Genomic DNA, 17,018 nt, shown 5'->3' with positions numbered 1-17,018 from the left:
TTCAATTTTTTATTTTAACATTAACTTGTTTTATTGGTATCCTAATAATGACCTCTTCATAACTTTTTAATTATCATTTTAAAAATAGATCTATTATTTTTCATAGTTTGAGATCAAGTTAATTTTTATTTTTATTTATTACCCCTTTACTTTATATTCAACCCTTAATTAATTTACCCTTATACATTTATTATGAAGTAAAATCCTTATACATTTATTATGAAGTAAAATGAAAAAATACATTTCTTATTGTTATATGAAAAACTTAAAAAAAATAAATAAAAATAACAGCAAAATATCTGGTGTGCTACTGTTATAAAACTTTTACAGTGTTTTATTTGTAAAAGAGCTTAGAATGACATTTCTTACTATACTGAAGGAGAATGAAAAATGAATTGGTTAGATTTAATTTTATGTATACATGTAGAGTACAAATTATATTTTTATTTTTATATCTTCTCTCCTCTTCTCTCTGACTATTAAAACTGATAAAGTAGCAAAAAGTATTGGATTCATTCACATACTCTTGCACAGTTTTCTAACATTCCCCTTTTCTGCTTCTTCTGCAACGAGTTCTCAACTAAAATACAAAACCTACCATCATTTCTCCTTCTTTCAACTTCATTTCACTACACCTACCTTCATCCTCTATTCATCTTCATCTTCATCCATATCCAACTCCATGGACACAGCTCAGTGGCCACAGGTAACCAATTACATCTAACATATTACCTCACTGCTACCTTTTGATTCCCTTTTTAAATGGTGCAAGTGAAACTACGTTCCCACATATCAATTTATTCAGATATCTATCAATTTTCTTTATCATATATGCTACCTTTCGCTTTCTCACTTTTTTCCTTTGCTTTTCCCACCACTTCAAAAGTTCTGATTTATTTTCTTCTTCTACATCTCTTTCTTTAACCATATATCATAATAATTACATGTATACACAATTTCCTCCCTCTTTCTGGATCGTGAAAAGTGTAACCAAGAGTAAATTAATTAACCTGTTTGGATTGGTATGATATGTAGATAGACACAGGTGCATGGTTTGAGTAATTAACTTGTTTGTGCATGATATATTGAAGGAGATGGTGGTGAAACCAATAGAAGATATAGTAGTAGTGACAAATACATGTCCAAAGGTTGCAGGTGCGGTGGAAAGGAAGCCAAGGCCACAGAAAGAACAATCTCTTAACTGTCCAAGGTGTCATTCCATTAACACCAAGTTCTGCTACTACAACAACTACAGCCTCACACAGCCTCGCTATTTCTGCAAGACTTGTAGAAGGTATTGGACAGAAGGTGGATCCCTCAGAAACATCCCTGTAGGAGGTGGTTCCAGGAAGAACAAGAGATCTACTTTTTGTTCCACACCTCATAGAAATTCACCCGACAAGAAGCTTTCTGATCTGGTAATCACACCTCCATTGTCACACTCTCAAAACCCTAAGAATAATATTATTCATCAAGGCCAAGATCTCAATCTGGCTTTCCCAGCCACCACCTCAGATTTCAGAAATATCTCTGAATTGGTTCAACAAAACAACAACAACAATAGTAGCAACAACATGTCGGCTTCGGCTTCTTCTCCATCTTCAACTACTACCACTACCACACCTACAACTTCTCACCTTTCTGCATTGGAGCTTCTTACTGGGATCACTTCAACTTCCACTGGCTTGAATTCTTTCATGCCTGTTCCCGTTCCAGCCGATCCAAATTCTGTCTACACTTGTGGCTTTCCTCTGCAAAATTTCAAGCCAGCCTTGAACTTCTCTTTAGATGGGATTGGACACGGGTACGCGAGTCTGCATAATGTTCAAAGTGGGAGGCTCTTGTTTCCATTTGAGGACTTAAAACAGGTTTCCACTGCTACCACAATGGATCAGAAGCAACAAGGAGATTCAACTGGGTATTGGACTGGAATGTTTGGCGGAGGATCATGGTAAATTAATAAAGAGGTTCATAAATATATTTTATTTACTTTCTTCTCTTGCTTTCTACCAAGTTAATTTTTCTTTTTGAACTTTTTTGGGTTCTAATGAGTTTCCTTCAGATCATGGGGACTCCTTCACTTGTTTGGATTTCTTCATAACTGGCTAACAGCTGATAGGATCGATTCTTACATGGATTTCTCCTGTATCTTGCTCCTCCTCTCTTCCAAGACCAAGCTCGATGGGATCTTGAAATGAAGCTCATTTTAGCCAGGCTTCAGTAGTACTCGGAAAACTAAACAAGGGTTACATTATTACATTAATTTGATTATATGCAATGATAGAAGAGATCAAGATATAAACCCCATTTTTTTAGGGTTAACATGTAGCTAGAAAGAGGGGCCGGGTAAATTAAGTGTTGCCCATTTTCATGTAATTTCTTCCATCACAGAAGCATCATCATCCATTGGTTTACCCTATTGGAAAAATGTATAATGTACAAGAATATGTTATATTATATAATTAGTATGTTATGTTATGGTTTAGGAATGTCACGTTGTGAACATTTGGATGTGAATATCTATGTGGTGTGGTGGTTGTTTGAATATTGTTTCTTCCTTTTCCTTTTCTTTGTACTGTGCATTAGTTGTTGTTTACATAGATTCAGGTTTACTTGAAGATGTGAGTAAATTGATGATCATTTCCTCCACATTATTAAAAAAGTGTTAAGAGGAAGCAGAATGTGTACTGTGATTAGCTAGAGGAGAATAAAGGCCAGGTTAGAGAGTTCTGATATCTTCACGTGACATCCCATTAAAGAAGTAGTAACATTGATTAACTATAGTCATCATAACTACAAACTATAAAGCTGCTTCAATGAAAACGCCACCTACCATCCATCCTCCACAATAATAATATTATGAAAAATGAAAATGTTTTTAAAATGAAGAGGTTGAAGAGTGAGGAATGATTAATTCTGAAATTTCTCTTTCTCCCTCACAAATTGACACCATTGATGATTGCTTGCGTCCCACCTCTTCTTCCTTTGTTTGTGTATCCCAATTGAAAGAAGAAGAAAAAAGTGACAAGGATCTGACACATGACATACACTGTTATCTTCTATTTTCCTCTTTCTTTTTCGATGTGGGACCCATAAACATTCCCCTTGGCATGTGTGCTAATAAGAATAACTACACACTCTCTCAGTCCCACTTGCTTCATCAATTCATGTACATTCCTACCCAACTTCTCTTCTATACCATCTTTGTCTTTTTTCTCCCCATTCTGCGCTGTAACGCACTACCATTAATCAAAATTATTATACTCTTTTATTTCTTATTTTATATCATTTTATTCAACACTATATATTGCCTCAAGACAATACCAACAAATAAAAAAATGTGTGGGTTGTTGTTATACGTGGTCATTAAATTGGACATAAATGACCAATGGTTGATTTTTGTATTGCTTGGATTAGATTTCTAATTTTGTACATGAAAAAATGTTAAAAATAATAGATAGAATTATTATTTTTTGTTTAACTATAATAAGAAGAGATTATTATCCTGGGTTGGAAAGTGGAAATGGTGGGCGTGGCTGGTGTGATAGACGTGAAACGCATGTTATATTCTGACATTGTTTAACGTCTGTAACACACTTCATTTCATGTCGCTGCTGTCATGTGCCTAATCTTCCGTTTGGGAAATACAAAATAAACCGAAAAAAAAGAAGATATAGAAAATAAGTGAAAAACATGTCGTTTGATTAGAAATAAATAAAAAATATACTTTATTTAATAAACAAACCCTAGCAGTACAACATGATGCTTCATCCGTCCTGTATCAAACATTAATCCTTTCTTTGGATACGTGAAAAGATATGTGAAAAGTTAGTCAACATTTGTTGTGAGTATTTATTGAAGTGGATGTAGATTGATTTAAATAAAATATGTGAAACAATTAGATTGTTTGAATTAAGATAGATAAAATAAATTTATATTATTGAAATTTATAAGTAATATGATATGATAAAATTGTTGAACATGATAGTTTTAATGTGATAAAAAATTTAATTTTTTAAAATATAAAAAGTGTAAGTTTATCACATGGATTATGCTTCGTTTTACCAATATTGGAACAGAATAATGAAAGTAAAATAAAGAATAAGACGGTATATTTGTATAAAATATGTGTAAAACCCATTTTTTTCTTCGGTGATTGTAGATATACCAAAATAAATATATCATGCATTTTCTGATTTTTCATATGGGGAAATTTGTATATCTAAATGACCTTTCCTTTACATCCGTTAAAGTAGAGTGACAGATCCAAATACACTGTGTTAGAAAAAAAACATATATTGATCTTTCACTCATATTTGTATGATTTAATATTTTGTCTTTTTGTATTACTTAATTATTTTTTTAGAAACTTGAAATTAGTGTGAACTATTGGAATGTAGGTTTATTTATATATATATATATATATATATATATATATATATATATAAGCACATCCTTTTAAGAACATATGATTCTTGAGCTATGAGTATCAAACTAGTTCTGATATCGTATTATTGATGATTTTCAGTAGTGAAACTATAAAAAAATTACTAAATTAATCTCATTTTCACACCCTTAAACTCATTAAATATATTGTTCAGAAAATTAATCAATTTAAGAAGATAATAAATGTTGAATAAATTTATTTTGCATAATTCACGACGTAGTAAAGAAAACATAATAACTTTCATATCTTAATTCACACTCATATTCTTTATAGAATACAACATACTTTCTTTATTATCTTATGTTTTTAACTAGATTTCAAACAGATATTTATCTTCTTTATTTATTTAATGAATGACATTCTTCTTCGTTGTTTTGTAAGAAAATCATACTATTATGTTCATGCCATTCAATCTTTTTATAACAAATTATTTAATTTCCAAGTTTTTTTAATTTTTTTACTTAAATTCTAGTTAAAATGAAATTTTAAAATAAAGTAAAAGATACAAGGGTTACTTTATTAAAAACATAAGAAAAAGAGTGTCATTTCTTAAAATTAGAAAGAATATAAATATGTATTTAAAAGAGATAAAGAATTTGAGTGTGTCACTTTATGAACACAAAAAAAAATTGAGTGTTTATTTAATTAAAAAAACTAGAGAGGTATGAGTATAATCACTACAAGAAAAATACAAATTATATACGGATTATTATGTAAACAGGTATTACATATGGATTTTTCCGTATGTAATTACATGCGGATTATATGATTCTTATTATATATCAAACAAATTTAACCACTACATTAAACAAATTCTTTAGTATTATTATGATTTTTATTATACTTACTATTATTAATAATATTAACAATATTAAGAATATTAATATTAATAATATAAATATAATATTAAAAATATTAATAATATTTATAATAATATTAATAATATATATAATATTTATAATAAGATTAATAATATTTATAATAATATTTATAATAATATTAATAATAATATTAATAATATTAATAATAATATTAATAATATTAATTATAATATTAATGTATGGCTTGAATGTGATTCTGCCTTGGTTTGTGCTGCGTTTACTGCTAGGACTAATGTTCCGTGGATGCTTCAGAATCGATGGAATACTTGTCTTAATTTTTGTGAGACAATCAGGTTAAGGGTAACTCATTTTTCGTGAAGGGAATGCGTATGCTGATAAGTTGGCTAATTTAGGATTTATTCATAGAGAATCATTTCATTGGTACAATAGACTCCCAGCTAGTCTGTTCTTAGAATTCTTTATGAATAGGTATAATCTACCTATGTATCGTTTGTGTTAACATATGGGTTTTGGTCTAGTCCCCCCATATTTTTGTATTTTCTTTTTTTTAATAATATTTTTTTTTTATGTGATGGCAGATGATTGTTGTTACTTGAGGTGTCAGCTTAGCTGAGATGTCAAGTTGCATAGTGATGCCTAACACGAAAACTTTATAAAAAAAAATAAATATTAATAATATTAATTATAATATTTATAATAATATTAATAATATTAATAATATTAATAATATTAATAATATTAATATTCCTTGGTCACTGAAAGGACTTGGGTTCGAGTCCTGGCTGCTAAAGTTTTCTTGTAATATTAATTTGGGGCTTGGTTTCGAGTCCTATGACTTGGGTTCGAGTCCTATACAGTGTTGGCTTCCAACATTAATAAATAATATAAATAGACATAAATAATAATGAAAAAGTTAAAAATAATTTTTTTTACATTACATACGAATAAATTCGTATATAATTACATACGGATTTTGGGTCTTACATACGAATTTTAGCTGTATGTAATTCCAATTTTTCTTGTAGTGAATTTAATATAACCCTAGGGAAGATATGTGTAATTTCTCCCTTTTTCATTTTCAATGAGAATGTTTTAAGTAAAAAAAAATCTCAATATCTTCCAATCCATAATTTTTATCTTTATTTTAAATTTGATTTTAAAATTTAAAAATATCACTATGAATCGTTTATCGTAAATCTAAAATATAATTTATATATGTGAAAAATGTAGCTTTGTTATCATAATATATTTTATATATTCAAAGTTATTTAATCTAAATTTTAGTTATGTTAAACATTTATTATTTCTAAAAACATATAAACGTATTTTTGAGAAAAAAAATTGACACAAGGACAAACGAATTGAGCCTTCGGCCTTTAGAATTGTTTGAGTTAAAAAATAAAATATTATATTTTAAACATACAACTTTTTATTTTATTTATTATTTTTAATATATTTGACGAAATATATAATATTCATATTTTATTTTACAACTATTTAAATTTGATTATTTGATTTGACAAAGCATGTCTTTGTTTAATTACATAAGTTAAAGCATGCACGTGTCTTTATTTTAAATCTTTTTTATAGTTCAATATATAATTATGAATCTTACTATTATACTATTTAAAACACAATTTTTTTTGTTATGATTTTTCTTAAACTAGAGGAGGACGGTTTATTCCTCCACTTCCATAGGTTTTTCTGTCACACCATATAAAACATAAAAATACATTTTTATCATTTTTGTGTCACCTTCATAAAATAGTTTCTAGATTATGTAATCCAGACACTCATTTGAAAAGAGACTTATGGATTATGTAATCTGAAAGTTAAAATTTTTTTTGGATTACATAATTCCGAAACTAATCATGCATAAAAAAAAGCTTCTGGATTATGTAATCCAGAAACTTATTACGAATTTGAAAAAAGACTTCTAATTTACGTAATCCGAAATATTACAGAGGGGTATTTTTGAAAATATGAAAGTTTATGGAGGTGAGAGAGAAATATATGGATGTGCAGGAAGAAACAGCCCTATAGGAGTTTTCTCATTCTTTACTGGATCCCGTGTCCATTGAGGGCCTCATATGTTCAACACTGTCTCATGGGCTTCAATAAACTTTTATGGCTCTTTCTTCCTACACCCCATCATTTCTAACTACATGCCCAAAAATTTTAAAATAACTGTTTTACCCTTGGTAAATGAGGCTTCCCATTCTCTTGTTTAGACATCTTTCAGGATAAACTTTTCAGAATTTCAAAACATCATTTCTGAAACAAAGTTTCAGAACAAGATTTCTAAAATAGGGTTTATGGAACGAACTTTCCGAAATATATAAAATATATTATAAAACGAGTTTTTCCGAACAATTTTTTTAAAAATAAATTTTCTGGCACGTAACGTAATTGATAATTTTTGAAATAACAACTATTTCTCTCTGTTTTTTTTCATATCGAAGAGTGCAGAACGATGGAAAGTGTAGGCGAACGTGGAAGCAGCAGGAACGGTGACACATTGCATGAAAAAGGGTATTTAAGTCTTTTCGTTGTATGTGGGTGGAGTTAGTAATTATGCAAAAGTCACTTTTACAGTTATGAGATAAAATAAAAAAAGAATGAGTTAATGAATTTGAATTAGCATAAGAAATTTGTTAAGGAATTTAGAGCATTGACGATGATGTAGTTGAAATGTAGGTGATGATGGGAAAGGCATGAGATATATAATTTTGTGGGATAAGAAATTCTGAGCTCTAATGAATGGTTAATTATTTATCCTTAAGATGGAAATTGAGAATGAAGCATTGACTAAGATTAGAGTGAATCACAGCTGGAAAAGTGAGGAGACAAATAAAAAATTATTGAGTTGACTTTCTAAACAACTCAATCCTCAATTAGTTCCCCAAATGCTATCATAATCATGCCAAATATTACAGGTCTATTAACCCCTTTTTTGTTTTCACATTTTACTCATTCGACTAATTAAATTGCATTAAAAAATATTATTTTATTTATTTATATACATAGAAAGAGGGGTCCTCCTCATTTGTTATAGCTTACACTTCCAGATTCAGCTCTAATTTTTTGTGATTTTTATCTGTAATTTTCTAAAATCAAAAAATTATATTGAAAAGAGGATCATATTAATTATGCTAAATTTTGATCATCTATAATTTTATATAAAATATAAAATTCGAATTTCTTCCATCGAGATTTAAGTTGTAATAATATACTATCTTAATATTTGGTGACAATTTTTTTTTTAAATCTCATGTGAATGTATTATTTGAGTTGATTGATCTCTTTAAAAAAGGTTGTTGAATTTTGATGATGTAATCCAGAAGATTTTCCAATGCTTAATTTAAAAATTTAAAAATATGTAAATGATAAGTGAAAAAAAAATATTATGTTAAAACGAGTATTCTTAAGATTATATTTATAGGTTTTTAAACCTACTAAATTATTGAAATAACTATATTAGTTAGAAAATATAAAGTCAATTTATACTATAACCAAGTGAATTTTCTGAAGATATTTTTGAGTTGTGTGAATCTGAATATTAACACCCAATATCACAAAGTGGATATTATTTACTCAGATACTAAGTAATACAATAATTATGATCAAATTATTTATATTTTTATTTATTTTGAAAAAATATATTCTTATAGTTTTAAGATTTATTTCATTGTTGTCACCTTTCACTGTAGCAACTTTTGTTATTAGCGTTACATTTATTTCCTGCAGAAAGGTTTACATTAGAATGAACAAATTATAAAAAAAAAATTACAAATAAATACTCCTTTATCTTAAAGAAGCAATGTTCTACAAACATTACTTTAACTTTTTTTTTAATAATACAATAGTCTCTTCCACAGAATATGATTTTTTCAAAAAGAAGTCATGCTTCCTAAAAATAACTTTTAAAAAGTTTTGTAACTTTTTTTTTACAATTTATCTATTCTAATAAATTTTTTCTAGAAAGAGTGGAGAAATAGTAAATTGACCACCTTAAGTAAAAGAGTGGAGAAATAAATGGAAAGAAGTAAAAATAAAACACATAATTATTAATGAAACACAAGATTCCACAAAAATTGAATAGTAATTTTTCGCCTAATTTACACCTAAATTTCCAAAAAAATTAATTATACAAGAACTATTAATAAATCATGACATAATTAACTAGGCTGTAAATATTAACGAAATATTGATTATATGGTTGATTATACTATTATACTGGTAGGACGTGTTCAGGTCTTCGACCCAAGCACTTAATTGTAGTAGTTCGGTTAGATAGGTCTATTTGAAAAATACCTAGCTCGACCTGTGATGAATATGAACTCAATGACATATCATGAGGTCGACCTAGATAATTGATGATCTATATATTGAAAAGATAATTAAATGCAAAAAATCACATTGTGAAAATTGAAGTAATTAAGTAAATATATATCTTCGATGTAAATAAAAGCTATTAGGAATAATGTTGCATTCTACCCGAAAAAGAAAGGTACACATTAATGAAATATTCTTATCGTTGAGGTTATATTCTTGCTGTTGAAATTATATTATATTCTTGTTGATGAAATGGTTGAAGGAATGTTTATAAAAGAATTAAAAACCCTGAGTAAAGGTAAGTTTTCCTGAGAACTCTACACTGATACAAATTTTCTAATTTTAATGCTCGTACTGACTTGATCATTGGAGTGTGATCAGCATGTGGAGCCCCCCTCGTCACAAAGTGCTAGCATCTCGATTCAACAATATACCAAGCAAAGTCGCTTCAACTCGGAACCTATTTCCAAGTCCGACCAAGGTCAGTACGCGAGAACAATTATAAAATGAAGAGATAATTATAATTGGTTATTTTTATTTTTTTTATTAATATTTATCTTTTTTATTATAATAAAATAGTATCATTAAAATAAAAATAATTAATATTAATAATGTATATTAAGATATAAGATAATTAAATTTTATAAAATTTCATTTAAAATTTGTTAATTATTAAGATAATTGAACACACATTTATCTTTCCATTTCGTTTTATAAATTTATAAGTTTTACTAATTTCCTTCAACGTTACTTTTTTTTTAATAAAAGTTTTCATGTTAGATATTACTATGCAACTTGTCATCACCTAGGCTAACCCTTCAAGTAACAACAATCATCTGTCATCACATAAAAAAAGTATTATTAAAAAAATTATGGGTGATTAAACAAAAATTCATATGTTAACAAAAATGATACATAAGTAGACTATACCTATTCATAGAGAATTCTAAGAACCGACTAGATAACGTATTATACCAATGAAATGATTCTCTATGAATAAATCTCAAAATAACCAACTTATTCGCACACACATTCCCTTCACGAAAAATATGAGTAATCATAAAACTGATTTTCCCACAATAATTAAGACAAGTATTCCATCAATTACGAAGCATCCACAAAACATTAATCTTAATAGTAAATGCAACACAAACCAAGATAAAATCACATTCAAATCATACATCAGTAAGTCCCATCTTTTGAGCTTCCTCCATAGCATAACATGTATAACTCCATAAAACCCAACAACCATAACAGTATGAACTTCAAGAAATGCAGAGAAAGAACCAATAAACTCCCTCATACTCTCACGGAAAATACCTCCACAAGGAGCAAGACCAGAATATCCCTAGCAGCCCGATCAGTGTTAATTTTAACTCATCCTGGTGAAGGGAACTCCCATCTAACCAGAAGAAGACGAATAACTTTATCCGTACGAGTATGAATACCAAAAAATTTAATCACGTTGAAATCCAACATATCATTCTTCATTGAAGCTTTAAATGAATTTTCCACTAGACAAATTAAATCTTTAATTACTGAAATAGCCACTGAAACATCAATCTTATCCTGACATCTAGCATAATTCTTCATCATACGTCATATCATCCAAATAGAAAAAGTTATCACAACAAGCTTAATCAATAAATTTACAATTTTTAATAATTTTTAATAATTTCCTTCAACGTTATTTAAGATAAAAATATTAAGAGACATATTATTAAAGACTAAATACATACTAAATGCCTCAATTATTAATAGAATTCAAACAAAATTAATAAAATGAAATTTTTGTATTAAAACTATTTTTATTTTGTTATTATATTAAAAACGAAATATTTCAATATTCATGTCGAGTTAAATATTTATCCTACAATTTAATATAAGTACGTTACAATTATTATTAGTAGTATTTTATTAAATAATTTTAATTTATATTTTAATTGAATGTTTTATTATTGAAAGGGTTATAACGCCATTGTATAAAAAAATAGAGGTTATCGTCCAAATACATTTTTCAATTTAAATTAGTTTACAACATTCATTGTTATTATAATAAAAAAAATTGTTTGTTTAAATTTTTGTGTACACAAATTCAATATGGTTAATCATTGATATGTAATTATATATATAAAATAATTACTTTTTGTAACATATGTGACGCTGTGCTGTAAAGCTGTGTTGTACTTTGGCCTTAGGTGTAAAGTAGAATAGACTTTTTTACCACCACTACAAATGCAATTAAACGTTGCATTAGAATGCGACACGTGTGAAACCAAAAACTTGATTCACTTGAGATGAATTAAAAATATGATTAAAAGGTAATATATAATTAAGGATTTTGATAAAATTGAAGAGTAATTTTGATGTAATAAGAAGGTTAACCTACACCGAAAAGAGAACAGTGTAAGATGTTTGTTGGGGGCGAAAGTAAGAAGACAACATGGGAAAAGTGAGTAAGAAGAGAGTGAATGTCTCACTTTGTTGGACAATATTATTAACATATAAATCACTAAAGCCTGTGCCTATGTCGTCAACCACCTTCGCCCTGTTCCTGTCACCTTTCTCTCTATCAGATTCATTTTATATAAAAATCACTTTCTTTAATTTATAAACAGATTAAACAAAAATGCTTTTTTTTAAATATCATCCTGAATAATCTATAAGAAAAATAATTTCAGATATGTTTTTACATTTTATACTGAAAGACATGAGTCAAAAGTGAATCTACTACAGTAACTTTTTCTTTTTCATTTTTTAGGTGACTCTGACGTGAAATTTAAGTGGAATGTGAATAATTAATGGGACCAAACGTACATCAACTACAACCTTAATCCTCTGGGACAAAAACAGTGACGTTGTTTTAAAAATTTCCCATAGTTTTGGGAATCATGTTTGTGAACATATTATTTAATTTAAACTACTTAGCTATGAAGCATTGCTTAAATAAATTGATATTTGGTAATGCCGAGTTAAATTTTTAGATATATAAATATATTAAATATTGAAAAATGAGTTTGTGTTTGCGAATATATAGTGATAAACATAAATTTTTATAATATTATGTTGTTTTATCATTATATCTATGATTTAAAATTGGTTTGATTAAAACATAAAAAAATATAAATTAAGCTACTAAAAACAAGTATATATTATTTATACGTTTGAGCTGAATCAATCTTGGTGATAATCTCGTTTGGGAATTTTTTTTACATGAACAATATAATTTTATCAATTATTTTTTATAAGTGGAATAAATTAAGATAAATCGAAAAAATTTAGTCCAACAAAAATGTAAAATCATAACCTATTACAAAGATGTTTAACAACTACCACCAAACTAAGGCAATATTTAGTTTGTACACGAAAAATATAACTTAAATCTAAGTGTAAGATGTATTATTAATTCAATAAGCATGTCTTCAAGGAAGAAACACCAATTAATTTTAAAATTTTATAATATATTTAAATAATTTAATTAATAATTTTTAGATAAAACAAATTAGAAGCTTTTTATAAAAGGATGAAGATATAAATGCATGGGATGCTACCACTTATAAAAATAATTCCTAATATTGTGTTGTGTAGTGTTTAGATTTTTGAATTTTTTAAAAGTAAGTTACACTTTATAAATATATTATATCTGGAATCTTATGATATATGGATATGTTTTTGGAAATATAATTAATCTTTATTTGAGGAAAAAGTAACATGAAAATGTAGAAAAGTTGTCATCTTGAAAAAAAAAAAAGTAATTATATAATTACGTAGTTATCCATAAATTTTTTAATGATTGAATTGAAATTTTTAGCCTAGTGACCCTACCTCAACTTTCCTCATACAAGATGTTGCCAATCAACCAACACTTACAATACAACCAAATCCATTCCCAGATTTTCTCACCTTTCAACCAAACCCTTTCAATTATCCCCCTTTCATTATACTTAGGTCAAATTTTTAGTGCGCTCACTATTAACACAAAGTATTTAATTAAAATTCAAAACATATTAAATAATAATAAAATATTTCCAAAATTTATTTTAGCATTATTTTATTTATTAAATGTGACTAAAAATTATTAAGAAGCGAACTTTAAATTTAACTCAACCTTATAAAACTGATTTATATATTGTAGAATGTCCTTATCATTATATTTAGTTCATGTAAAATCTCTAAAACATTTACACTATAATAAGTTTTAAACAACTATATCATACTATATTAAGATAAACTTTAAATCTAATTCAAGTTTACACTAATTTTTAAAATATTTGTAAAATTATAATGAATTTAAATATTTATAGAATTAAAATAGAAGAAAATTTAAAAAGATATCAAAATAAATAATAGCAAAAATTAAATAAGATTGTTTTGGATGTTTTATAAAAAAAATATTAGAAAATGGTTTAAAAAATCATAAATAAAAATTAAGTTATTCATGAATAAATTTATTATTAGATTTAATAAAAATGTATAAATTATAATTTTAAAATAAAAAATAAGAAAAAATATATTTAAATTAAAAGATTAGGTAAATAATGAGTTATATATATGTCATAAATTATATTAACAAATATGATTATATAGTATTTTTTATAATTTCTTAGGGTATAGGGTTTATGGGTTAGAGTTTAGGGTTTAGACTTTAGGGTTTAGAGTTTACATTTATTTTACTCTAATATTTACTTATATCAAAATACCTATAAAATATTTTATTTCATTCTCTTTGTATTGATATTTCTTCATAAATTTTTATATATTTAATTTTTATATATTTAATTTTTAATTTTTAATTTTCTAATTTCAAATTTTCTTGTATTTCAATTTTATAAATATTTAAATTCACTACAATTTTATAAATATTTAAATTCACTATAATTTTATAAATATTTAAAAGTAGAAACAGTGTTAGTTATATGAGAAAAAAAGTCAGAAACGGTGTTAGATAAGGATGTTAAATGCAAGGTTACCATTATATAATCACTCTTTTTATCTGTATATATTTTCCTATCTCACCACTAACGTACACTTTTTCTAATACAAAATAAAAAGTATTTTTTCCCTTTCTCGCTGCATGGCTTTCTCTACTGTAACATGGTATCAAGAGCAAAAAAATTTCTTCCGCTGTCTTCTTCTCTCATGTCTTCTTCCTCCTCCACTGAGGGCATGCCCCATTCACCCATGGGGTCTTTTGTTCCAACCCTCCATCACTTCACAACCCCTATTTCTCTTAAGCTTTTAGATGATAATTTCCTATTGTGGAAATAATAGGTCCTTGCCACGGTTGATGGTCTTCTACTCACAAAATATCTTGATGATTCTGTTATACCTTCACGTTTTCTATCTGCTAAGGATGACTTTTCTTCTTCCTCCAATCCTACTTACTCCTTCTACAAGCAGCAAGACAACCTCCTCATTGCCTGGATGTTAACCTCTATGACTGTTCCTTTTCTGACAAAAATGGTAACTCTTCAATCTTAATCTCAATTCTGGTATACTTTACATACATATTTTGCTTCCAACACACGTGCCCAGATCAAGAAATTCAAACTACGCCTCAAGACTCCCAAGAATGATTGAACTGTTGGTGTCTATCTATTACGAAGTGGACTTTAAGTCTAACTCAACCCCATAAAACCGGCTCATGAGGTTGAGGTTTGCACCCACTTATATACAATGAAAGACTCTAATCTCTAGTTGATGTGGGATCTCCAACACACCCCCTTCACGCTGAGACTGCCAACTCGTGCATGAGACTATATATTATGGGTGGTCCGATAGCGATCCGATAGCGACCCGATAGCGGGTGGCCTGATAAGCCCAACAAATACTCGCTAGGATAGGCTCGAAATGGCTCTGATACCATATTACAAAGTGGACTTTAAGCTAACTCAACCCCATAAAACCGGCTCATGGGGTGAGGTTTGCACCCACTTATATACTATGAAAGGCTTTAATCTCCAGTCAATGTGGGATCTCACATATGTTGGAGACCCCACATCGACTAGAGATTAAAGCCTTTCATAGTATATAAGTGGGTGCAAACCTCACCCCATGAGCCAGTTTTATGGGGTTGAGTTAGACTTAAAGTCCATTTTGTAATATGGTATCACAGCCATTTCGAGCCTATCCTAACGAGTATTTGTTGGACTTATCATGCCACCCGCTATCGGACCATCCATAATATATAGTCTCACGCACGAGTTAGCAGTCTCGGCGTGAGGGGTGTGTGTTGGAGATCCCACATCAACTAGAGATTAGAGCCTTTCATTGTATATAAGTGGGTGCAAACCTCAACCTCATGAGTCGATTTTATGGGGTTGAGTTAGGCTTAAAGTCCACTTCTTAATATGGTATCAGAGTCATTTCGATCCTATCCTAGCAAGTGTTTGTTGGGTCTATCGTGCCACCTGCTATCGAGTCGTTATCGGACCACCCATAATATGTTATCCCACGCACAAGCTGTCACTCTCGACATGAGGGGGGTGTGTTGGAGATCCCACATCGACTAAAGATGAGGACATTTCATTGTATATAAGTGGGTGCAAACTTCAACCTCATGAGCCAGTTTTATGGGGTTGAGTTAAGCTTAAACTCCACTTTGTAATACTATCTTTTAGACATAGAAAAAACAGTTGATTTCCTAACGGCAATAGGTGCTCCCGTCATAGTTGAAGATAAAGTAGAGGCCATTCTTGATGGTCTTTCTGAAGACTATGATCCTTTTGTGGCTTCCAATATGTCTCGATCTGAACCATACACCGTCAATGAAATAAAAGCTCTTTTGTTGGCGCAAGAAGAACGTCTTGACAAACATCGTCTTCTTGACCCTCTTGCCTCTCTTGTAGCTGTTGTTATCTCATGGAACCCAGTGCATTCAAGAACTGATAAGTCTAAGAACAAGTTCAATAATTTTCATGGATACCGTGGCTCCTCTCGTTCAGGTTCTTTTCATGGGCCTCGTTCTTCCAACTACAGAACTCACCAACATGACTCATGGAATTATTCTTCAACCTCATCACGACCTACTTGTCAAATATACAAGAAACCCGTGCATACTGCTGAGTTTTGCTAGCAACGGTATGATCAACATTCTTCCACTATAGCTCACACAAAATTGACTCAACTGCAAGACACTGAGTCCAAGCTCCTTCTCTGTTGGGTGTTCCTTCTACTGTTGACGACCCTCTGTGGTACCTAGATAGTGGAGCCACACACCATATCACGAACAACTCCTCTGCTTACACTAACAAGAATTCTTATGATGACACTGACACAGTAAATATGGGTAATGGCACAGGTTTGAAAATCTCTGCTATTGGTTTTGCTCATCTTCGTTATTCTACTTCCAATAACACTCTTGTTTTAAAAGATCTTCTTCATGTTCCTGAAAT

General features: G+C 28.9%; 1 protein-coding gene across 4 annotated transcripts; it reads left to right on the top strand.

Annotated features, from left to right (window-relative positions):
• Positions 1-510: 510 nt before the first annotated feature.
• LOC137816951 (dof zinc finger protein DOF4.6-like) lies at positions 511-2,545 on the top strand. 4 transcript variants are annotated; one of them, XM_068620140.1, is made up of 3 exons: positions 511-706; positions 1,092-1,951; positions 2,063-2,545. In XM_068620140.1, coding segments are annotated over exons 1-3 (885 nt in total). In that variant the 5' UTR covers positions 511-682; the 3' UTR covers positions 2,064-2,545. The 4 variants fall into 4 exon arrangements, with proteins under 4 accessions (XP_068476241.1, XP_068476243.1, XP_068476240.1 ...); XM_068620142.1 differs by having other exon boundaries at positions 515-706; positions 1,149-1,951; XM_068620139.1 differs by having other exon boundaries at positions 515-706; positions 1,092-1,967.
• Positions 2,546-17,018: the final 14,473 nt, after the last annotated feature.

The sequence above is a fragment of the Phaseolus vulgaris genome, unplaced genomic scaffold (genome assembly GCF_000499845.2).
Source record: "Phaseolus vulgaris cultivar G19833 unplaced genomic scaffold, P. vulgaris v2.0 scaffold_14, whole genome shotgun sequence".
Lineage (NCBI taxonomy): Eukaryota > Viridiplantae > Streptophyta > Magnoliopsida > Fabales > Fabaceae > Phaseolus > Phaseolus vulgaris.
Note: the sequence above shows the minus strand (reverse complement) of the source record. Positions and strands in the feature narration are given on the sequence as shown.